This window comes from Arvicanthis niloticus, chromosome 18, assembly GCF_011762505.2.
Source record: "Arvicanthis niloticus isolate mArvNil1 chromosome 18, mArvNil1.pat.X, whole genome shotgun sequence".
In the NCBI taxonomy this organism is placed as follows: domain Eukaryota; kingdom Metazoa; phylum Chordata; class Mammalia; order Rodentia; family Muridae; genus Arvicanthis; species Arvicanthis niloticus.
In genome coordinates, this window is record NC_047675.1 from 31,516,042 (window position 1) to 31,540,459 (window position 24,418).

The window sequence follows — 24,418 nt, forward strand, 5'->3', positions numbered from 1 at the left end:
TTACAGTTATCAAGTAGCAACAAAATTCATTTTATGATTGGGGGCTCACCACAGCAAGGGTCAGAGCATTAGGAAGGTTGAAAAGCATGGATCTGGAGGCTGCTGGAGCTTCTCAGCTGATCTTCCTGCTTCTTCGCTTGCCCCTATTGGATCTAGGCCAGCACTAAATACACTTCTTCCACTGTGAGAGGCCAGATACTAAATATTTTAGGCTTTGCTAGCCATATGGTCTCTGTCAATTCAAATACACAGCTCTTTTTGTAGTTCATAAAGGCCAAAAGCAAAATACCAACAGAGAAGCATGGCTGTATTGGAATGAAACTTTACCAATAACACTGAAATTTGACCTTATTTTTTCAATCACAAAAAAATTGAAAATGTTCTTAGCTTATGAGACACAACACACACGCACACACTGGAGTGGACTGGATTTGGTCCATAACCTATATAGTGTGTAGACTCTGATAACACTGTCGAGCCAGTAGCCATTGATTTTTTTCCTTACAACTTTAAAGATCTATTTACTTATGATTTTTAGATGTATACGTGTGTTCCTGTGTGAGTTTATGTGCGTCATGTGCATGCAGGAATGAGCAGAGGCCAGACGAGCATCAGATGCCTGGGAACTGGAGCTACAGGTGGTTGGTTGTGAGCAAGTGTACGGGTGCTGGGAACTGAACCTGGGTCCTTTCAAGAACTTAGTAAGCACTATACATGTCTACAGCTCCAACAACTTTATGTTTACACACTGTAAAACTCACTTTGATAAGAAAACTAGAGATCAAACCCAGGGCCTTGTGCATGTTAGGCGAGCATTCTAATACCAAGCTACAGCCCTAGCTTTACTCCCAACCCCAGTGTAGTCTTGCTAAAGTATTCAAGTTTGGTCTTGAACTTCAGATCACTTTGCTCAGCTTTATAAATAGCTGGGGTTACACCTGTACCACCTGGCCCGCTAAAGCAAACAAGTTTAAATGGTGCAGTCCATTCGGGGCCCAGAATCCACTATCTACTCTGGGCCCCAACGAGAAGCCTTGCACTCTGGATTACCATTGCCTATTGTTATCCAGTCCATTCTTTCTAACCCATGACTCAGTTCTTGGGCAGCCACTAAATCAATTTCTATCTCTCCCTTCTCCCTTTCTCTGGTCGCTGTGGATTTCTCTAATTTTCTCTCTCTCAATTTCTAGAGGAGAAAAGTGTTTATTTTAGTTCATAGTACCAGCTATAGTATATCATTGTGGGGAAGTCACAACACCAAGAGCTCAAGATAGCTGGATACATGGGACCCATAGTCAAGAAGCAAAGAGAAGGCCAGGCAGTGATGGCACACGTCTTCAATGCTCCAGAGGCAGTGGTGGCTCAGACAGCTAGGGCTACACCAAGAAACCCTGCCTTGAAGAACAAAAACAAAACAAACAGGAGTGAATTAATGTATGCAGTCTTCTTTTTATTCTCTTGAGGTTTCATTTTGTGGCCAAGACTACCCTTGAACTCACAATTCTTTTACCTTACCTTCCAAGTGCTGGGATTATAGGTACAAGCTACTACATCCAGAAACTGTATAAAAGCAATCATAAAATATATGGCCCTTTTATGTAGGTATAATCAGGGTTGGGGATACGGCTCAGTTGTACAGCACTTACCTAACATCCATGAAAACCTGTGTTCTACCGTATTGAAGTATTGATGAGTGGGGAGTGGTATAGCTTCCCACCTCATTTTTTTATCTCTAGAATCTGGCATGTGATTGGTTGTCAATACACATAGTGTTCTGATTAGAATCAAAGACTTCAAGTGTACCTTTTCTTTTTTAAAAAGATTTATTTATTTTACATATGTGAGTACACTGTAGCTGTCTTCAGACACACCAGAAGAGGGCATCTGAACCCATTACAGATGGTTTCGAGCCAGCATGTGGTTGCTAGGGATTGAACTCAGGACCTCCAGAAGAGCAGCCAGTGCTCTTAACCGCTGAGCCATCTCTCCAGCCCTCAAGTGCACCTTTTAGAGGTGAAAGGTCCAGGTTAGGTGTGTAGAAGGACAGATAAATGGATTGGGACAGAGATTAGGGGTAGGTGTGCAGGGAGTGGTGTACATCACATGAGCTAAGGCACTGTCTTCCAGAAGCTTTCAGTCTTAGTCTTATCCTGCTTGTTGGCTCATTCTATGTCTCTACTTTTCTTCTCTCTTTTGTCCTCTTAAAACACTCACTTATTTACTTACTCACTTAACTTACTCACTTACTTTCTTACTTATTGGAGATAGGGTCTTGCTATGTAGCCAAGGCTGGCCTTGAATTTAGCCTACCAATTACTGGGATTATAGGTGTGTACCATATCCAGCTTTCCACACTACCTTTCAACAAAGCTGTTACAGACCATCCTGAACAATATGTGCTACCTTTTGACAGAATAAGACATCCAATTAGCAGGTGCCCAGATCTATTTTATTGTTAAGTGCTAATTATGAAGAACTCTGTAGTAAGTAGTACTAATAATTTGGAACAGTTCAGATATGTGCTATCCAATATGGCAGTCATCGTGGCTATATGCCTTGTTGGACCTCAGTATTCTAAATCTGAGATGTGCTAAGTGTAAAAAAAAATCAGATACTGAAAACTTGGTATAAAACCAAAGTATCTCAAATGTAAACTTTTGAAAATACTGGGTTAAATGAAACATATCATCACCAAAATTGGTTTCACTCACTTCTTTACTTTACACTTTTTAAAATTTGGCTACTACAAAATTTAAACAACACCTATGGGTCTAGGTGTTATTGCACGTACCTATAGTCCCTCTGTGAATTTGGAGGCTGAGGCCGGAGGATCAGTGGAATCCAGGAGTGCAGGGCCAGCTGGGGCAACACAGTGAGACCCCATCTCTTACATTACATGTGATTACATATATCATTCACATACATGGCTCACATTATATTTCATTGTACCATTCTTTGTTGTCCCTAAAGTGCATAGGAATAAAACTGGACCCCTGAATGCTCTCATTAAGTCATAGTTAATGCTTGACCTGGGCCTGCTTAAGAAGACTTTTTAGGCTAAGAACTGACAAAATTCGTTTTCTCCAAGCACAGTTTGTTCACTTAAGGCAAATCCCCGAGGAATTGGCTAGGCCTTTGCATCGAGGAAAGTGGGGGAAATGTGCGGTTGACTTGCTTGAGGCGGCTGTTGGTTCCCAGCTGTATTTACACTCTGCTTCAATGAATAAATACCACTTAGGCTGGGCCAGCCCAAATGTTGATTTCTTTGAAAACACCATTTCCAAAGCATAAGCACTTGTTTCACAGGCTGTGCTAGGAAGGCAGAGCCACATAATTCTTCAAACTCCGCTACTCACACAGCTTGGAAGTTTGGAATCAGACCAACCCATTGGCTTCTGAGTTATTGCCTCCTCCTTCCCTTCAAAGTTGATTCTCAGAGATATTTTGTTTGGTTTGGTTTGGTTTGGCTTGGTTTGGTTTAGGAAGTGAGGACTGCAAAGGGGTTCAAGGGCTTAACAGACTGTTTGTATGAGAAGCTTGTATTCTTCTAAATTACCCTGTAAAACACTGCCTTGATCTCTTTGATTGTCTGCAGTGAACAAGTTACTCCCTCTCCACACAGAAAGGTGGCTTGGCATAGAGCCATTAGCAAGCCTAACATGCCAAGCCATTTACATGGTTTTGAAGCCACTTGCAAGCAATTTTAATACTTTACTCCTAAAGAAGTTGACAAGATTTAGATTCAAGTGGGAAGCCTGAAAAAAATTCAGAGAGCTACAGCTTGCACTGCACTGTGCTAGGGTTCTTGGATCCTAAATATATAATAACTTCAGAGAAAACACTCATCCACACGCACACATACTACAAATACAAAGTGAATGGTCTCTTTCCTCCTGACTCAAATACAAACACAATCTACGTCACTTTTCTTTCAGGAGGAACTGGGGAGGCATGATTATTGGTATACTGAGATGCACCATAGTTGATGAACTAACTCTTATGAAAATGAAATAAACAACACCTTGTCCAAACAGTGAGACTGATATAGAACATGCCTAGATTTCCTTCCCAGTCATAATATTTAGTTTTTCCAGGTTAAAAAAAAATCAATGTTCAAAAACTACCAAATCAACAATTAAGTACAGCCATCACCAAAATGACTTCTGTGGGCTTGGAGAAAACTTACTAATGCTTGCCTCTTCTGTCATACTTTGATGGTTCATAAGTAAAAGCATTTAAAGCTCTTAAAATAAGAAAGGAGTGCATCGAGGTGGTGGCCCATGCCTTTAACCCCAGCACTCTGAAGACAGAGGCAGGCAGATCTCTGAGACCAGCCTGGTCTACAGAGCAAGTTCCAGGACAGCCAGGGCTTCACAGAGAAACCCTGTCTCAAAACAAAAAACAACAAAACAAACAAAACAAAGCTATGGTTGCGGTAACATACCTAGCGTGGGAAGCAGAGGCAAGCACATCTGAGAGGTGTGGCTTAGTGGGAGAGTATTAGTCTAGCTTGCAGAAAACTTTGGGTTTTGTCCCCAGCACCTCAAAAAGAGCAAATAAATAAATAAGTAGCATTTTAAGATTTGAAAAAGCCAAAGATTCCCTGGATATTAAATCCTATCTCAGGTCCCTGGTGACTGCTGATGTAAATAAAGCAGAATCAGGATGAAAGTCTCTGTAAAGAATGTGCAATTAGGAGCTGGGCATGGTGATAACTTGTCCAAAAGGGGCTGGAAGATCATAAATTCAAGGTGGTCCCTGGCTACATAGTGAGACCTTGTCTCAAAAGCCATCACACCATTCCAGTATACTGTCCATTAAAAGCATTACCTCAGAGCTGGCTGTGGTGGCACACACCTTTAACCCCAGCACTTGAGGGGCAGAAGCAGGCTGATCTCTGTGAGTTCAAGGCCAGCCTGGTCTACAGAGTGAATTCCAGGACAGCCAGGACGGTTTTGCAAAGGAACCCTCTCTTAAAAAACAAAAAACAGCAACCAAACAAAAGGGTTACTTCAGAACCCAATATAGAAAAGAACCTTGCGTTTAGTGATGCTACTGGTCACCATTCTCAGAAGAAAGCACATCTTACCTGAAGCAGTGGCATCAGCTGCAAGCCTAGGGCTTGCTCATAGAGCAGGTTCAGTTCTGCACAGCTGGAGAAGGACAGCTTAGAAGTGTAGAGGTAATAGTGCACGTGCCGGAATGTGGAGCCATCTCTGTCAATGAATAGACGCTGGTTTTCTGAGGAGCTCAAGGCTGAAGCCTCTTTCCACAACAGAGAGTCTGGGAATTGAGCAAGTTTGCTCCTGGGAACTGAGAAATGCCAGCCCCCGACATTGAAGTGAAACAAATCCTCTGCTGACTCATGGAGCATGCCAGGCTCCTCCTAAAGGGAAAATGAGGCTTGAGCTATGAAAAAAGAAACTGAAAGCACCCTGACAAGAAGTATTAAGCTACATTTGCTGACAACATGGTAATGTACATACAACATCCAAGGGAATTCACACACACACACACACACACACACACACACACACACACACAAAGAGCACAACAAGTTTGAAGAATATTTTTCAAAAACCAATTATTCTACACATCAACAGTTTAAAAAGCCAGCCATGGTTGCATGCTTGCATGCATCTGTAATACTAACACTTTAAGATGGAGACAGGAAGATCACTACTACAAGTCTGAGGCCAGTATGGGCTACACACTGAACCCAAGGCCAGAGATGGCTATCTAGTGAGACCCTGTATTAAAAGGTGGGAGTTGGGAGAAAGGCCGGACTGATGGATAAAAACCCATATTGGCATAAAGACAGCCATATAAATACATAGTATAGACTGGAGCCAAGAAATAAATCTTTGTTCATTTGAATTTGTCCATCAACTGGTGAATGAATAAACTAATTAGAATATAGCCATACATTGAAACTATTTTAGTAGTTTTTTGTTTGAGACATTGAAGCCCTGGCTGGCATAAAACTCACTATGTAGACCAGGCTGGCCTTGAACTCACAGAGATCCACTTGTCTCTGCCTCCCAAGTGCTACAATTAAAGACAGGTGTACTCCCAGGCCTGGTTCATGAAGTGTTAAACATTCTATAGTTGGTTGTGGTGGTGGTTGCACAACTCTGAAAACATAAGATCATTGCATTATACTTATTAAAATGGTAATCAGCCATGCATGGTGATGTATGCCTTTAATCCCAGCTCTCAGGAGGCAGAAGCAGGTGGGTTTCTTCTTATCTCTTACTTCTGTGAGTTCCTGGCTAGCTAGGGGTACATAGTGAGAGCCTATTTTAAAACAAACAAACCCAAAATATTAAATCATATGTATAGGGTTATTTTAAGAAATTAATTTATTACTTATGTCTAGCGTATGTGCCAGCATGACTTTGTATACATTATCTGAGTGCAGGCAGGAGCTCATAGAGGCCACAAGAGGCTACCAGATCCCCTGGAACTGGAGTTACTGACTGTTGTAGATTTCCATATGAGTGGTGGGAACCAAGCCTTGGTCAGTAAGCATTCTTAATTACTGTCCTTGGTGGTGGTGGTGGTGGCGGTAGTGTGTGTGTAAGGAGCAAAAATAAATGAAAATAAACATATAACTACCATATGATTCAATTACACTTCTCAATAATATCACTCATGGGTATATAGCTTGTATTAGTTATTTTTCTCAATGCTGTGACAATATTTGTAAAAAGCAATCTAAGGGACCAGTGGCTCTGTGATAAAGGCACGACTATATAAGCTTGGTGACCTGAGTTCAATCCTTGGGACCCATTCAAATTGTTTGGTTGTTTGTTGTTTGGTTAGTTGGTTGCTCTTTCGAGACAGGATTTCTCTGTCCTGGAACTCACTCTGTAGATAAGGTTAACCTTGAACTCAGAGATCCACCTGTCTCTGCCTCCTGAGTGCTGGGACTAAAGTTGTGCACCACCATCACTTGGCCTCCCATGTCAAGCTGGAAGAAAAGAACTGACTTCACAAAGTTGTCCTCTGGCCTCTATATGGCATGTGCACCCAGCACCCACACATAAACATCACAGACAGTAGTAGCAGCAGCAGTAGTAGTAGCAGCTGCGGCAGCAGCAGCAGTGGCAGCAATAGTAACTTAAGAAAGATTTGTTTTGGTTCCTGGTTTAAAAGCATACAGTCCAGTGTGGCACAGAAAGTGTGACAGAATTCATGGGAGCAAAGCATGAAACTAGGATTCCTACATCTGGAAGAGCAGAGAGCAGGGAGCAGGGAGCAGGGAGCAGGGAGCAGGGAGCAGGGAGCAGGGAGCAGGGAGCAGGGAGCAGGGAGCAGGGAGCAGGGAGCAGGGAGCAGGGAGCAGGGAGCAGGGAGCAGGGAGCAGGGAGCAGGGAGCAGGGAGCAGGGAGAGAGAGGATGCTGAAGCTCCTTCCCTCCTTCTCATTCAGGCATCACAGACCATAAGACAGTGCTGCTGCATTCAGCATGACCCTTCCTTCCTTTGTTAAATTCTCTGGAAATATTCTCCCAGGCATTACTAGAAGAGCGCCTCTGGTCAGGTTGGCAATGAAGATCAACCACACACCTAAAGAATTCTAAATCAGCATGCTATAAATTTATTTGCATATCCATGTTTATTACTGCATTATTCACAATAGCCAAGACATGGAACCAACTTAGAGGCCCATCAATAGATAGATTTTTTTTTAAAAAAATATGGTAGATATACACAATGAAATTTTATGCAGCTGTAAAGAATTCTGATATTTGCCAGAAAATGGATACTGGAGATAAATAAGCTAGACTCATGTTTTAATATGTGAAATATAGATTTCTACACATCTACATATAATATGAACGGAGAGAGGGGCCAATGAAAGTGGAAGAAGAGTCCCAAAGGAAGGAGGAGCATGAGAGAGCAGCAGAATATAGGGACATAAAAGCAGAGGATGGAACTGCTTAAGGGGACAGTGGCTCAGCAGAACAAAGAGAAAGGCTGCATGTATTTGAAAATGTCACAATGAATCCCTCTAGTTGGCATGCTAACTAAAAATATGAACTCAAAACTGTCTAAGAATGATGGTGGTGGGAACAAGACTATTAAAGTACAAGGTGGTTGTTCAAGAAAGGAAAAGCCTCCTCTTCCATCAAAAACCTGCATCTCTTATTCTGAGGCAGGAGAATAGATCCTTGTCACAAACAAGAGGGACATTTCTTCTATAGTAAGCCGTAAATGTCTGAAATCAAGAGGAACAATTAGACATGCCGCTTTAAGACTAGAAGAGCTGTAGGCGGACAAGAAGAGAAAGAAACAGATTATGAAATGGATTAATGTTGCAGCAGCAGAACTGGAAAGGCTGATCCAATGATGTCATTTTGAGTCCTGGGCCTTCGAAATGTGACTTAGGCTGGGATGACAGAGTAAGGGTCCCACCTACACCAAAGAGCACAGATATACAAGGATTTAATTTTTCTTCTGTTCTCTTTAAAGGAGCATAGCTGGTTGAAAGAAAGGTAAGAAAACCTGCTTCTTGAAGGTTGAGCTCTGCTTATTAAAGAACAGGAAGAATTTGCTTCCACATGTGTCACCCATGGAAAGATTTTCAAGGGATGCTTCCTGGTAAAAGTTAAGAATGTAACCGTTATTTCCAGAGCCTTCTTCCCCAAAGATTGTTCATGGACTTATTAGTGCAGAACTATTTCAGTCTGGGGAGAGTCTCCAGCCACCAGTAGCTTGGGAAGCCTGTAGGACTAGGGGGAAAAAAACTGCCTCTTGCTAGACCGAATGCAAGAAGCACGACTTTTCGTCACCGTAACTCCATCCCAAAGAGCATCTTATTAACACACAACCTTCTTCCATATAACATCATAGTGATAGACTCAAGTCCTGAAGAGAGGACTCAATGCCTCAGAGCCAGGATTCTCTGACCTTTTCAGGAGTTCCCATCATGCCTCCAAAATCTGCCCCGCCCCCTCAAACTGTCACATCTGAATTTCCCCTTTAAATGTCAACCTCATTCATCTTGCTCTAGAATAAACATGGGCTTTAAGGTACAAAGGCCTCCGTCCTTCAAAGAGGCACACCTTCGTCACCCCCACAAACCTGGAGCCCCCTCAGATCCTCAGAGGTGCGGAATAGTTCATCCCTCAAGGTAGCATAGCATGTTCTCTCAACTACTCAGGTAAGCCCTCCCTAGATTATTCTAAACCAGGGCCTCCTTGAGATACTCATACCTCAAAGTCAGATCCCTAATCCCGAGGTTCTCATCCTGGGTACCAGCTTCCCCCCACCCCCCATTCTCCACCTTAGTGGTTTTGGCGCCCTTCTCAGGGACGGGCTCCATACCATAGTCCTAACTTCTGTGGCAGGCGGACAGGCTCGTGACCGCACCTCTAACGGCCTCTAGAGAACTAAAGCCCGCCGCCAGTGAGAGGGGCGGAGCCTGGGCCGGGGCGGGGTCTGAAGCAAGGGGTGGGGCCTGGCGAGCGCGGGGCGGTCTCGCGAGCCGTGGCAGGTGAGCGGCGGGCGCGAATGGCGGAGCAATGGGATCTGGACGAGGAGTGCCTCCGCCGCCTGGGGGCGCTGAACCTCGAGCAGCCGGGTAGGGCCGGGAGACTGTGGCTGTGGTCTGGAGCGTGGCTCAGAGGCTGTGAGGAAACTGTGGTGTGTAGCCTTGGGAGCCCCAGGTAGAGGCAAAGGAACTGCAGAAGAGCGGTTCCTGAGGCGAAGAAAGGAGAAATCGAGGCAGAAAGGGTTACGCTGAGGTGCAGAAGCTGAAGTAATAGGAGAGTCTGAGGCAGAGGGTGTAGAATTGAAGGAGAGGAGGAGTGTGAAGTCCTGACAGGCAGGAAAGGACCCCTGTGTGGCAAGTGACAGAATTTGACAGAAAGAAGTCTCCACTAGTGGAAGGACATGGATGTTGGTGAGAGGAAGAAGTGTTGAGGACGCAAAGGGGGGTAGTTTTGGCCGTTTCTTAAACTTCCTGCCTAGGAGGACTTTTCAAGGTGGGAGCCTTGGGAAAGGACACCCTATTCCATAATCCTTTGTGAAGAACTTCAAGTCCAAAGCCTTTCTTTGATCAATCTCTTAAAAGCTCCAAGAGGCTTTCTGTGAAATACTAAGCGATCTGTCCGTCGTTTAGCTCAGCGCCTAGCCTTGCCTTCATCCTAGAGCTAACGCTGAGTGAGCTGACCTGCCTTTGACAGCGTTGATGCACGCGGCTTGCTTTCTAAGTGTCTAAGGAAGAACGCTGGGAAAGCCTTCCATATTCCTAATTAAACCCTTAGCTCCCTAGTAAGTTAGTTATATCATTATCGCCACTCATTGGGTTAAGTGCCTTACCTGCATTTAATGTCTTATGCTGTTATGGTTCCCATTTTACAAATCAATGAAATTAGGTTAGACTCTTGCCCGGAGTCACAGCGGACGGTACTGATGAGGTTTATTAATCCAAGACTGATTCCAAAGCCTGTGCTAGAACCATAACAAATACTGATAAGCTGAATAGGTATTAATCTTTTTTCTATAATCAAAGATAATAGTTTGATTAATGTAATATATATATATATATATATATATATATATATATATTTGTATAACACAAGGTCTCATGTGACCCAGGCTGGCTGCAAACTTGACACTATGCCCAGTTGTATGTGGTTTTGAGGAATCGAATCTAGGACTCAGTGCATGCTAGGCAATCATTCTACCCATTGGGCAGCATCCTCAGCCCAGCGTACATTTTCTTTTTACAACTACTATGAACTCTACAAGTCAGATAAAATAGACTTCATTGGCTTCGTATACAACTATGTCTTCCCTTCCATTAAAATATTTTTAATTAAGTAATTAATTGGTTTGTCGAGATAGGGTTTCTCTGAGTAGCCCTGGCTGTCCTGGAACTTGCTCTGTAGACCAGGCTGGCCTCGAACTCAGGGATCCACCTGCTTGTGCCTTCCAGGTGCTGGGATTAAAGGCATGTGTCACCACCACCCAGCCTATTAAAATATTTTTTTTTAGAAACAATTCACCTTGATATTGCAGATAGAGAGGTTCAAAGCTGACTGTAATAATGCATGCTAGTAATCCCAGCTGCTAGGTAGTCTGAGGTACAAGGACTGACTAAATTCACAAACGAGATATAGCCGTGAAAAATAAAGTAAAAGTAGTGATATTTGGGGGAGAGGGCATATTCTCCTTACATTCTCTAGTTAGAATAATATAAGGCAGTTAAACATATTTTATTTTGGTTCATTTGAGATAGATTCTCACTATTTAAATTAGGTTGGCCCAAACTCCCCAGGATCTGCCTGTTTCAGGCTTCCAAGTGCTGGGATTAAAGGTGTGCATCTCCAAGCTCAGCCAGATAAACATTTTAAATCTTTAATAAATATACAAGGAATTAGACGAGAAGTCTGTAGACTCGCTCTTTGCACATTAACGCTGTCAACAGTGTGGCTCACTGACAACTTAGACAAGTACCCGGAGGGTATGATACGGGGTCAGGCCCAGAACAGAAACAAGACACCTAGGGAGCATGGGCTGTAGGATGATGGTAATTGTTTGGCCAAGAAAAGTACATATATGCAGTTGTGTACTTTAAAAAAAAGACTTTTAAAATAATTAATTTCATATATTCTGGTTATGATAATTACTAAGCAAAAAGTAAATCTTTACCTTGCTTCCCTGACTTACAGGCCTAGTTCCTCTTCTAAAGGGCAGTTACTATTACCAGATTTTCAAAGTGTCCTCTCCCTATATAAGCTTTATTTATTTATTTATTTATTTATTCATTCATTCATTCATTCATTTATTTATTTGGATGGTTGAGACAGGGCCTTACTATGTAGGTCTGGATGTCCTGGAATTCACTATGTAAAGCAGGCTGGCTTCAACTCTCTGACATACACATGTTTCTGCTTCATGAATGCTGGGATTAAAGGCATGTAGCTATGCCCATAAATTTTATAATTTTTATATGACTATTTCCCAATGTATGCAAGAATAAAGATAACAGAATAATAAACCCCTGTCTCTTACCTCAACAGTTATCAATTCATAATTGGTCTTGCCTTCATACATACCTTACCCATCCTTCTACCCCCCAAGCCTCTGCACTAATTATTTCAAAGCAAATCCTAGATATACAATTTCATCCATAAGCATCTTGTCATGAATTTTCAGAGATAAGAACTCTTCAAGTAATCAAATCTTCAAACTAAAATATTTGACAGCAATTTGTCTTTTGTTTCATGTCTGTGTGGTATACGAGCATGTCTGGAGGCCCGAGGATAACACTGGGAAGCTTCCTCGACTGCTCTCCACACTGAGGTAGCCTCTCTCCATTGAACCCAGAGCTAATGAAATGGTCTTGTCTATCTGGATTGATGGCTCCAGGGATCACCTGCCTCTGCCTTTCCATTGCTAGAATTACAGTCAGACCACCATCTACCTCTATCTGCCCAACATTTGAGTGAGTACCAAGGATCCAGTCCTCAGGTTTATGTGGCAAGCATTTTATAAACTGAGCTCACTCCCCAGTCCATTCATTTATTTTGTTTTTTTTTAAATGTTGTTTGTTTTTTAATTTTCTATAAAATATCTTTAAATGTAACAGTATTGTTACATTTTTCTCCAGAATACATTTCTTTTCTGGGCCACTCCTGTAATTTCTAATGTCACATACTGCCTCTAATACATTGTGCTTTAACTATAGCAGGAACCTCTGTATGTGTGCATTGCTCAGGATTGAATCCAGAGCCTTATATGTGCTCAGTAAACACTCTACCACTGGGCTACATCTCTAACCCCAGTAATAACTTCTTTTGGGGAAAGGCAGGTTGAGATAAGTTCTTACCCATGTAGCCTTGGCTGGCCAAGAACTCACTATGCAGACCAGGCTAGTCTGAAACTCTTAGAGCTCCACCTGCCTCTGCCTCAGTTCTGGGATTAAAGGCATGTACCACCATGCCTAGCTATAGTAACTGCCCTAATATCAAATATTCATACAGTAGTGTCATTTCTCCGACTGAGCCATGTTTTTAAAAAATCTATATAAAGTGCATATGCCAGTTTGTTGATACATGTTTTAAATCTTATTTGATCTAAATATTCCCTACTTTTTCCCTTGAATTTTCATCATATTTGAGGAAATTTGCACCATTTGTTTTGAAGAGTTCATTACAAAAATCTGGATTTTACTCACTATATCCCTAAAATGTTTTTTTGTTTTGTTTTCTGTGTTAACTGTGAATTAGTAGTTATATGTGGTTTAATCAGGTTCAGATTTGATTATTATGCCTTGTCCATAAGACTGCTTAGTGGATAACCCTGTATGTTTCTATAAGGAAGTATGCAATGCCTGATGTCCTTTGTATTTGGTGTAGCCATTGACCATGCTTGCCCAGGTCTGTAAATTCACTAGGAATTACAAAAATTCCATTGTTCTGGACTAGTTCAATAATTCTATAAAGACAAAAGTCTCTACACAGGCAAGATTAATGTTTGATTTTTTTAAATTATTGTTATTGTCTCACTTGGGAATTATCAGTTTTAAAAGTGAGTTTATTTCTTTAAAGGTGACTAATGAGGACTGCTTTACTTTCTGCAAACAATTATAAACTCATTGATTCAACAATATTTGGTGTGTTCTAATTTATTCTCGTTATTATAATTGATGCTAATGGGAGATCTTTTCCCTTTGATTCCTGAGGACATTTTTTTTAACAATTTATTTATTTATTTATTTATTTATTTATTTATTTATTTATTTATTATATGTAAGTACACTGTCGCTGTCTTCAGACACCCCATAAGAGGGCATCAGATCTCATTACAGATGGTTGTGAGCCACCATATGGTTTCTGGGATTTGAACTCATGACCTCCGGAAGAGCAGTCAGTGCTCTTAACCGCTGAGCCATCTCACCAGCCCCTGAGGACATTTTTTAAAAGCTTTATTTCTTTGAATTTTTTTATTGTCATTAGAAGCAAGCAAGCTCTATGATAGGTTATTAATTCAATTTGCAAGTGTAGTTATAAATGGTTTTCTTTTCTCCCCTTTAGTTTTATGTTTTATTAGATTGAAAAATTAGCAGAGCTACACAGAGAAACCCTGTCTCGGAACCCCCCCTCCCCCCAAAAAAAAATTAGAAGAGAAAGAAATGTTTTGTTAAAACATTTGCGTCTGTTATTTCTGTGAATTTCTTCCCCTCATCTATCCCCATGTGTGTTGGTTTGAATATGCTTGGCCCAGGGACTGGCCCTATTTGGAGGTGTGGCCTTGTTGGAAGAAGTGTGTCACTATGGGTGTGGGCTTTGAGATCCTTGTCCTAGCTGTCTGTAAGTCAGTCTTCTCCTAGCTGTCTTTAGAACTCTCAGCTCCTCCAATGCCATGCCTACTGAGATGCCACCATGCTTACTTAACCTCTGGACCTGTAAGCAATCCCCAATTAAATGTTGTCCTTTATAAGAGTTGCTGTGGTCATGGTGTCTGTTCACAGCAGTAAAACCCTAAGATACAATGCCTGCCATACACTGATCTTCCTCCAGCAGCTCCTCTTTCTGTTTTCATCTTAGAGAGCAAAAAAACTTGAGTTTTTGTTTTTACAACTAAAATGTGACTTTGTCCATTGAGGTATGTATCATGTATATATTTGGTTTTACGTGTATGAATTCTTTAACTGCATATGTGTCTGTGCACCACATGTGTGCCTAGTTCCAGAGGAGGCCAGACGAAGGCATTGGATCCACTAGAATTGAAGTTAGCTGTCATGTGGATGCTAAGAATTGAACCTGGGTCCTCTGGAAGACTAGTTAGTGCTCCTAACCACTAAGTCATCTCCTCAGCCCCTATTCTATTGTTAATCTATTTGATAGAGCTGTGTTTGATTTGTTCCTTGATCTATGTGTAGTTAACACTTTATAAGTGCTAGAACCAAATGGACATGTTCTTAGCCACTGCATCTCACAATTTTTTAGTTGAATGATGATCCTGGTGTCCTTTTGTCTGTTCCTCAAATAAGATTGCAGTGAAAACCATGACAAATCCTGCACATGACTGGTATTAACTACTAATTGCCCTTAGCCTTTCTCACAGTAGCAGAATCTTAGGGTATTAGATTATTATGAATCATAAAGTTACCAATACACTGTTGTCAAAGTCAGGACATTTTTTAAAAAAGACATTCACACACTATAAAACTCACCATTTAAAGGTGTATAAGTCAAAGTCCTTTAGAACATTTGCAGGGTTGTATAACTGTTCTAGCTTGCTTATGATTGTTATGATAAAATATTCTGGCCAATCTATCTTAGGGAAGGGTTTATTTGACTTATACTTCCAGGTCACAATTCATCATTGAGAGAACTCAAAGTAGGAACCTGGAGGCAGGATTTGTGGGGACACTCTGCTTCCTGACTCGCTTTTTGCTTCACTAGCTTTCTTACTTGGCCAAGGGCAACCTGCCTAGGCCTCCTGTACCAATTAATAATCAAGAAAATCCTCCACAGACTTGCCACAGACCAGTCTGATCTCAGCAAAATTTTAACTGAGGCTGTCTTCAAATTGACAGTTAGTGCTAACTAGGACAACAGTCACTTCCGCTATCTAGCTCCAGAATGTTTTCATTGACCTATCAGACAATCGCTGTATTCCCTACTTTCCATAGCACTGGCAATCGCTAATCTGATTTCTATCTTTGTGAGTTTGCTTCTTCTGGATATTTCCTATAACTGGAATAATATGTGTCCTTTTCTGCCTGGCATATTTTGGAGGTCTATCTATATTTTAGCATGTATCAATAATTTATTACTTTTTATTAAAAGACTTTATTTTTAGGGCAGTTTTAGATTTACAGAGAATCTGAGCATAAGATGCAGAGCACCCATACACTGGTGCTTCTTTAACTATATTTACCCCCATCCGCCCACTTCCCTTATCAGTAATAATCTTTCCGTGTGATACACTTGCTATAATATTGATACATTTTTAGCTGAAGACTACAGTTTATATTAAGTTTTATTCTATGTTGTATAATCTTGTGAGTATTGATAAATTTATGTTGTTCTATGTCTAATATTACAATATCAAACAATGGTTTCAATACCCTAAAAATCCCCTATTGGTCTGGTGATGTAGCTCAGTGGTAGAAAGCTTGCCTTGTGTGTGCAAAGCCCTAGGTTTAATTAACAGTACTTTAAAATTAATAAATAGGAGATGGAGAGATGGCTTAGGGATTAAAAGCACTTACAGATCGCTCTTAGAGAGGATTCAGGTTTGATTCCCAGCATCCACAATATTTGCAATTCCAGTCCCAAGGGGATCTGATGCCTTCTTCTGGCCTCTGTGAGGACTGTCCACACATGGTGTACAGACATACATATAGGCAAAGTACCCATACATAAATAGTAAAATAAAAATAAAGGTTAAAAGATAAATAAGTAACTCTGGACCTCATCTATTTATTTCTCCCTTACCCCAAACTCCTGATAGTCTCTGATCTTGTTTGCTTGATTATCTGATACAGGGTCTCACTATGCACAGCCCAGTTGGCCTTAAACTAATTGTGTAGCCTAAGATGGGCTTTCAGACTTGTGATCTCCATGCCTTGGCTCCAAGTGCAGACATTGTGCCCTTCCCTACTGATGATGTTTTCACTGTTGCTTATACAGGATGTTTCAGAGTTGGACTCACACACTATCGAACTGGTTGGATTCTCTGAACTAGCAACAGATATGTAAGATTATTCCATATCCAGCTGTATATGGCGACACACATTTGTAAATCCAGCATTTGGGAGATGGCAGCAGGAGTCTCAGGAGTTCAAGGACAGCCTAGACTACACAGACCCTGTCTCAAACAAACAAACAAACAAACAAGGGTAGGGAATGAATCTCAGTGGTAGAGAACTTGCTTAGTGTGCGTAAAGGAAAGAGGGTTCTTCATGACTTTGCATGCTTTGGTTACTTGTCCCTCTTATGGCTGAATACGATCCACTGTGTGGACATATCATGCTTTGCTTATACATTTCCCATTCAGGACATCTTGGTCATTTCCAAATTTTGGCAACCATGAATAAAATTGCTATAAACATCTGTGTGCAGTCTTTCTATAGACGTAAAGTTTGAGCTTGTGTGAATCAACACCAAAGAGCGTGAGTGCTAGATAATATGAAAAGATATGTTCAGCTTTTTAAATGCCAAACTGTCTGAAGTGGCAGCTACAGCATTTGCGTCCCAGCCAGCAGTGACCTTCCAGTTCCCATAACCTCGTTAACATTTACTGCCAATATTTTGGATTTTGGTGATTTTAATATGCAGTGGTATCTCAAAATTTTCAATTTGTTATTTTCTAATGACTTATGATGTTGAACAGTTTTCATTTTTTGCCATCTGTGTACACACACATACAGATTTTTGTTGAAGCATTTATTCAGGTCTTTCCATTTACTTTTAAAATTGAACTGTTGATGTCATTATTGTTGAATTTAAAGAGCTTTGGGTATATTTTGGATAGATGCTAATCCTTTCTTGGAGAATATAGTTAGCAAATAGTTTCTCCCATTGTGTAAATTAGCTTCTCATTACTGTAACAAACAGTTAAGATAAATTATGGTTTCAGAAGTTTTGTCTGTGAACAGGTCTCCTATTGCTTTGGGGTTCATGGAAGTCTGTATTCTATATACAAACAGAATGATGCAGTCTTTGTCCTTTGTGTATGGCTTCTTTGATTTAACATAAAGTCTTCAAAGTCATCTGTGTTACAGCATATGTCAGAACCATATATCATCAGTTCCTTCATTTTTAAGGCTCAACAAGATTTCTTTTTGTGTATATTATATACTTTATTTTTCTGTCCATGGATGATCATTGACGTTGTTTCTACTTTGGGGATAATTATGGTTAATGCTTCTATGAACACTGAGGTACAAGTGCTTTCAGTTGTTTTGGATAAAAGTACTCAGAGGTAGAATTTACCTATTATTTTTATTTTTTCTCATCCTTGTTTTCATACTTTTCTCTCTGGTTTTTTTTTTTTTTTATGTGCTGTATGTTGTACAGGTGTGTTTGTGTGTGTGTGTAGGCCAGAGGTTGACAAAGGGTGTCTTCCTCAAATACTCATTTCTTTGAGACAGGGCCTTGGCCTGAACTCGAGTCTTTCCCATTCAGACAGACCATCCAGCTTGCAAGCCCCAAGGGTCTTCTTCTTATCTCCACCATCCCGGTACTGGGGCCACAGGCACTAGCCTCCACACTTTTTTTTTTTTAAATTCATGAATGCATGTTTTTAATGGCTGAGCTATCTCTTTAATCCCTTATCTAATATGTTGGTGAAAAGCGTCTGCCTTCCAAAGTAAAAAATTCAAAGAGAATATTATATACATATATATATAATAAAGTATTTATTTACTTATTTATATAATATATAAAGTATTTCCACTTTTTGGACATGTCTCAAGGACCGTTAGGGGTTTGGGGACCACACTTTAAGAACTGTTGCTTTTCTTAAATTTTTCTTTAATATCTGGTTTAATGCAAGACAGCCTTATTCTCTTACTTGCTTCATTTTAAAATCTGTTTTGATATAATGTTGCTTTGTTTAAAATGTTTATTTTAGAAACTTGGCATGGTACAGTACATAGTTGCAAAAGGGAGAAATATTTTCATAGCCTTTATGAGGATTATGGATATTTTTCTTCTCTGATAGAACATGAAAACTGGGAAATTTGTAGTTTCTTGAATTTTAGTTGTGTGTGGAATCCAGAATTGTATAACTGACCTTTTTCACTCTTTTTTAGTGAAATTCGTTGCTACATCTTGCATTTGAATGAGTCTTTTACCTACGCATGATTCTGAAACATCATGTATTGGTCATTTAGAAATATTGATTCACTGAGTTATGTAGTTCTTCTAAATATTGACAGATATTCATCATACAGCATTGTCTTAGTCACTGTTCTATAGCTGTGAAGGGACACCATGGCCAAGGCAACTCCTATAAAAGAAAGCATTTAATTGGGGGCTTGCTCAGCATTTCAAAGGTTTCATCCATTGTTATCATGGTTGCACACATGGCACTGAAGCTGTAGCTGAGAGCTACATCCTGCTCTGGAAGAGACTCTGGCCTAGGATGGGCTTTTGAAACCCCAGTGACACACTTCCTCCAACAAGGCCATAACTCCCAATCCTTTCAAATAGTGCCACTCCCTGGTGACTAAGCATTCAAATCTATGAGTCTATGGGGGCCATTCTTATTTAATCCACCACAAAGAGAAAAAAAATCAAATCCTTTTCTAAAGATGTATTTATGTGTATTAGTGTTTTGCCTGCATGTCTATGTGTGCCTCGTGCCAGCAGAAGTCAGAAGAAGGTGTTGGATATACTCTAGAGCAGATGGTCATGTGGGTGCTGGGAATCAAACCAAGGTCCCATGCAAGAAGAGCAAGTGCTCTCAACTGCTGAGCCTTCTCTCTAGTCCAGATCTGAAGTATTTCCACTAATCCCATTAGAAAAACCCAAGTGTTTGGAAAGTATCCAATTCAGGGTGGACAGATAGATTTGTTTCAGAATTCTATTTTTGAGAAATAGAGTGTTAGGTATCAAAACCAGAACCATGTGCATGCTAAACCTATGTCTACCACCGAGCCACATTTGCACCTTACAAATCATATATATTATAACATATAAAAATAAAAACAATAAATAAGTACATACATATAAATTGTTATCACAGACAGCAGTGACTACTAGTTGCTTTCCTGAAATGACAGGCTTACTTTATTTTTAAAACGTTTACTGTCAGGTATGATATCACACACCTATAATCCTACCACTCTTGATTCTTCAAGATGTCTTCTGACTGCCACATGTGCACTGTAGCATATGCACAACCACACACACACACACACACACACACACACACACACGTGATTGCACACACACTTACACATTAAATAAATGAAATGTAATGAAAAGATAAATGTCTAGTTGAGCTTGCAACTCAGTTACACCACAGTTCCCCATATGCATTTGTGCATCCACTTTCTTTACTATATACCAGAGGAGAAACACATCCTAAGGGGCCAATGGATAGTTTCCTTTGTATCATAAGTGCAAAATCAGCATAGTAAAAAGGCAATTCATGTTTTCAGATTGTCACGAAAATAATTTTTAAGGAAAGCATTTTCACTTTGTGGACATGTCTCAAGGTCCGTTAGGGGTCTGGGGACCACACTTTAAGAACTGTTGCTTTGGGCTGGAGAGATGGCTCAGTGGTTAAGAGCATTGACTGCTCTTCCGGAGGTCCTGAGTTCAATTCCCAGCAACCACATGGTGGCTCACAACCACCTGTAATGGGGTCTGATGCCCTCTTCTGGTGAGTCTGAAGACAACAACTACAGTGTATTCACATACATAAAATAAATAAGTTTAAAAAAAAAAAAAAAAAAGAACTGTTGCTTTGTAAGGTATGTCTTTCATTGTTTGGAGGGAGGAATTTCTCCAGAGGATTTTTACTTTTTATGGGTGTTTCTGTGCTACTTTTTCTTTGAAAAGTCCACTGTAACCACTTATTTCTTTGTTCATTCGTTTGTTTTGTGGCTCTGTTTACATGCAGTAAGGTTTCCTATGCTTCTGGGGAAAGGGTGGGTCAGAACAGTCTTCCAAGCTGGAGGCTGTGGGGCTCCCTCTTCTGTTCAGAAAGAACTGAGAGCCACGCCCTCAGGCAGGCCATCTCTGTTTCCCTCCCAGACCTGTGTCTGCATTCATCTGCAACCACCATCTCTGAGGTTTTCTATCTACTACATTCTGCTAATACCAATTTCTCTAAAATATGACTCTTGTCTTGAGTGAGATCTCCAGTTTATGGCTTTTAAAAGCTTATGAGAGCTGAGCAGGGTGGCATACGCCTTTACTCCTAGCACTCAGGAGGCAGAGGCAGGGGGATCTCTGAGTTTGAAGCCAGCCAAGGCTATATAGTGAGACGCTGCACCACCACCACCACCACCACCACAACAACAACAACAACAACAACAATTTCTGAGACCTCCAACAGCTCAAGCACTTTAAAATGTTATTTCCATTAAGCTCTCTGGCATTTACCTACAAATTGGATCTTGTAGAACCCCCTTCCGGTTTTTGCTATTTTCAGTTTGGCTTACCAAATCTGCTAGTTTGTATTGGCAAATTTGAGACTCATCTCTCTTCCATCATCTTAGAAGTCTAGTTGACTTTACTTAATCATACACACAGAGACACACACAATTATACCTTCCCTCTTTCCCCCTCTCCATATCGTTTTTGGATAGATTTTACTTTATGTGTGTAGCTGTTTTGCCTTCATGTTTGTAAGTAAACCACTTTCATGCCTGGTGCCTGCAGAGATGAGAATTGGATCCACTGGAACTGGACTTGCTAATGATTGTGAACCACCATGTGGGTGCTGGGAACCAAACAGAGTCCTCTGGAAGAGCAGCCAGTGCTCTTAACTGCTGAGCTATTTTCCCAGTCATCAGTATCTTGAAGATTTTCTATATAAGACTCTAAAAAAATACCGTTTTTTGTGATTATTGCATAAGTCCTCAATTAATACTTTGATATCATTCGTGAGCCATGTACATTTTAGGGACAGGATTTTTGGCAAATGTGCCACCGAGCTGAACCCCACTCTGCATGGGCACTATTGTAAACTTTATATATACATTAACTTCATTCTTACATCTTATGAGTTAAGTATATTACTTCCTTTCATTTGCAAATAGGAAACCTGTGCACCAGGAGGCTAAACGGCAAGTGCAGGTCACAGACATTGCACTTCATTCTTTGTATCAATGTGTGTTCTTTAGGTGGTCTCACTCTCCCTTCATGGGAGGACCCTTGGCAGTTTCATCTTGCTTGCTTTTATCTTCAAACACCTTTGAGGTTGACATCTTGTGCCATATAGTATATATTCTGGAAAAATTCTGAGAATGTTTTCTAAAAAGCTGAATTCTAGCAGTGCAAAGTGCTTTTCAACTTTTGTTTAGGAAGTGTGGTTGGCTCCTGCCTGTAATCCCAGCACTCAGGAAACAGACACAGAAGACTACTGGACACTTGAAGACAGCCTGGGCTAACTAGTAAGACCCGGCCTCAAAATAAAACTAAACTAAGCAGACCAGAACATCAAAACCCCAGATGGATCGGTACATTTTGTTTCGAGAGCTTTTAAGGACATGCAGGCACCGCAGCTTCCAGGCAATTAGGGACCCAACAGCTGTTGCCTGTGGTTCATATCAGTGTCTCTGACCACACTGCTATTTTAAAATATTTTTAATATTGCTATTTGTAAATGGATTTTTTAAAAAAAAGTTTAATTTTTAGCCAATTGTTATGTTTTCCAAGTGGACAAATGTTTTTGCTCAACAGGCAAACAAGGCAAAAGATTTGATGCTACAAGCTGTGGGTGGAGGACCTTTCAGAGTCACATGGGAGGATGGGGAGCTGACTGCTGTTCATCCAGCGGGAGATGATAATGCATGCACTGATCTCTTTTCAGAACTGGTGGAGTCTCTCTCATTGCAGGGATCTTATGCCGGAAAAATCCACTCTATTGGTGATGCCTTCAGAAATTTCAAAAGTCTCCGGTCCTTGGATTTATCAAGGAATTTGATCACTAGTCTAAAGGTAGGTTCCATATTCTATGATGAGCCAAGTTAACTCAATCTATAGTCTCATGAGAATAACATAGACAATGTCAGCCTGGGAAATATAGGATCTTCTTTTTAAAGGGTCCCCAATTACATTTTATTACTTTCTATAAATTCTTTCACCTTTATGCTTAAATTTTTTCTTATGAAATATTAGGTAAAGCCAGGAGGTGCTGACAAATACCTTTAGTTTCCAGCACTTGGGAGGTAGAGGCAGGCAGATCTCTGAGTTCAAGGCCAGCTGGATCTACACAGTGTGTTTCAGGACAGCAAGGGCTATGTAGAGACACCCAGTCTCAAAAAACTAATATACATACTTACATACATACACACACACACACACACACACACACACACACACACACACACTAAAGTTTATTTTGTACTCAAGGAAAAGCCATATGAAACTTGCATTGCCAAGGGCAATAGTACACATTTCAGTGTATGTAGAAAACACTAAGTTTCTGACTTGTACAGATTCTTAGTCTCCATTCTAAGAGGAAGACTGGGCGGGCTTAGGACATACCCAGGAGATTCTGGTGGTGGCGATCCACAGTACACACTGAACAACAGTTGCAATGTTGTCACTGTGGACTTTTTTTTCTAGAAAGATCAAGAAACAATGATCTCAATGTAAAAAAAAGTGTTCAGGTCAGGAGGGCAGAGGGCAATAAGAAGTAGGAAGAAGGATTAATCCTAGCAGAGGCAAGAGGGTCTTTGTAATTTTGAGGCCATTCTGGTCTGTATAGTGAGTTCCAGGATAGCCAGAGCTAGACAGTGAGACCCTGTCACAAAAGCAACAACAAAAATAAGGTAGTAAGCAATTGAGAAAGAGTCTTAAATCATCCTTTGACCTCCACATGCACACACAAACACACACACAAGGGGAGGTATGGGGAAAGAACACACACACCACACACACAGAGAACACACCACACACATACTCATGCACACATATACACACATAGAGGGAGACAGAGAACAAGCACATGCTCACACACACAGAGACAGAGATACAGAAAGACAAAGAGACATAGAGAGAGAGAGAGACAGAGTGACAGAGAAACAGAGAGAGACAGAAACAGAAAGACACTTGAGCTATTCATGGGGATCAGCAATGTATAGTTCCTAATGTGCTTTTATTTTCCTTTCAGGGCATCCAGTATTTATGCTCACTCCAAGATCTGAACTTATATTATAACAACATTCCTTCATTAGTGGAGGTGTCCCGACTACAGCCCTTACCCTTCCTCAAAGAGCTAGATTTGAGACTCAATCCTGTTGTAAGGAAAGATACAGATTATAGGCTCTTTGCCGTGTACACACTGCAAACACTGGAAAAACTGGGTGAGACCCTTCTCCTCCTCTTACACTCCTCCCCAGAGTCTTACTGAGCTTAGCAGCCTCTTAACCTTTTGGATGTTGGACCAAAGTGTGCACCGGCAGGAGACCTTTGTTTATTAGTCACTATTTATGCAACTCTTTGTGTTGGCAGGATGTACGACGAGTACTTTTATTGTTTAGGGAAAGACCATCTATGATTTTATCAGCTATTTCCAGCTTTAGTTTCCTTCAGCTGATGGTTTCTCCACTGCTTCCTCCTCAACATAAAATTTCCAAGTTGAGACTTATTGTCCCAGGTGCCCAGCTCTATTAACCATAATAGTAATAGGAACCCAATCCAATTCACTGAGAACCAGTTGTCAGGAACAACAACAACAACAACAACAAAAGCCCAAAACCCATTCCTT

The 24,418-nt window shown here is 40.7% G+C and overlaps 2 protein-coding genes across 4 annotated transcripts in view; one reads left to right on the forward strand and one right to left on the reverse strand.

Annotated features, from left to right (window-relative positions):
* Positions 1-9,440, reverse strand: part of Kctd19 (potassium channel tetramerization domain containing 19) — a 31,661-nt gene extending 22,221 nt beyond the window's left edge. Inside the window, exons 1-2 of one of the 2 annotated variants that reach the window (XM_034522675.2) lie at positions 9,332-9,440; positions 5,090-5,386 (exon numbers count right to left, since the gene is read on the reverse strand). In XM_034522675.2, coding sequence (XP_034378566.1) covers positions 5,090-5,386; positions 9,332-9,334 — 300 coding nt within the window. In that variant the 5' untranslated portion in view covers positions 9,335-9,440. The remainder of the gene's footprint in view (positions 1-5,089; positions 5,387-9,331) is intronic. The other variant, XM_076915765.1, reaches the window with a different exon arrangement.
* Positions 9,441-9,489: 49 nt separating this feature from the next.
* The window catches only part of Lrrc36 (leucine rich repeat containing 36), a 51,442-nt gene continuing 36,513 nt past the window's right edge, over positions 9,490-24,418 (forward strand). The window contains exons 1-3 of one of the 2 annotated variants that reach the window (XM_076915766.1): positions 9,490-9,587; positions 22,517-22,644; positions 23,822-24,014. In XM_076915766.1, the coding sequence (XP_076771881.1) occupies positions 9,518-9,587; positions 22,517-22,644; positions 23,822-24,014 (391 nt within the window). In that variant the 5' untranslated portion in view covers positions 9,490-9,517. The remainder of the gene's footprint in view (positions 9,588-22,516; positions 22,645-23,821; positions 24,015-24,418) is intronic. The other variant, XM_034522166.2, reaches the window with a different exon arrangement.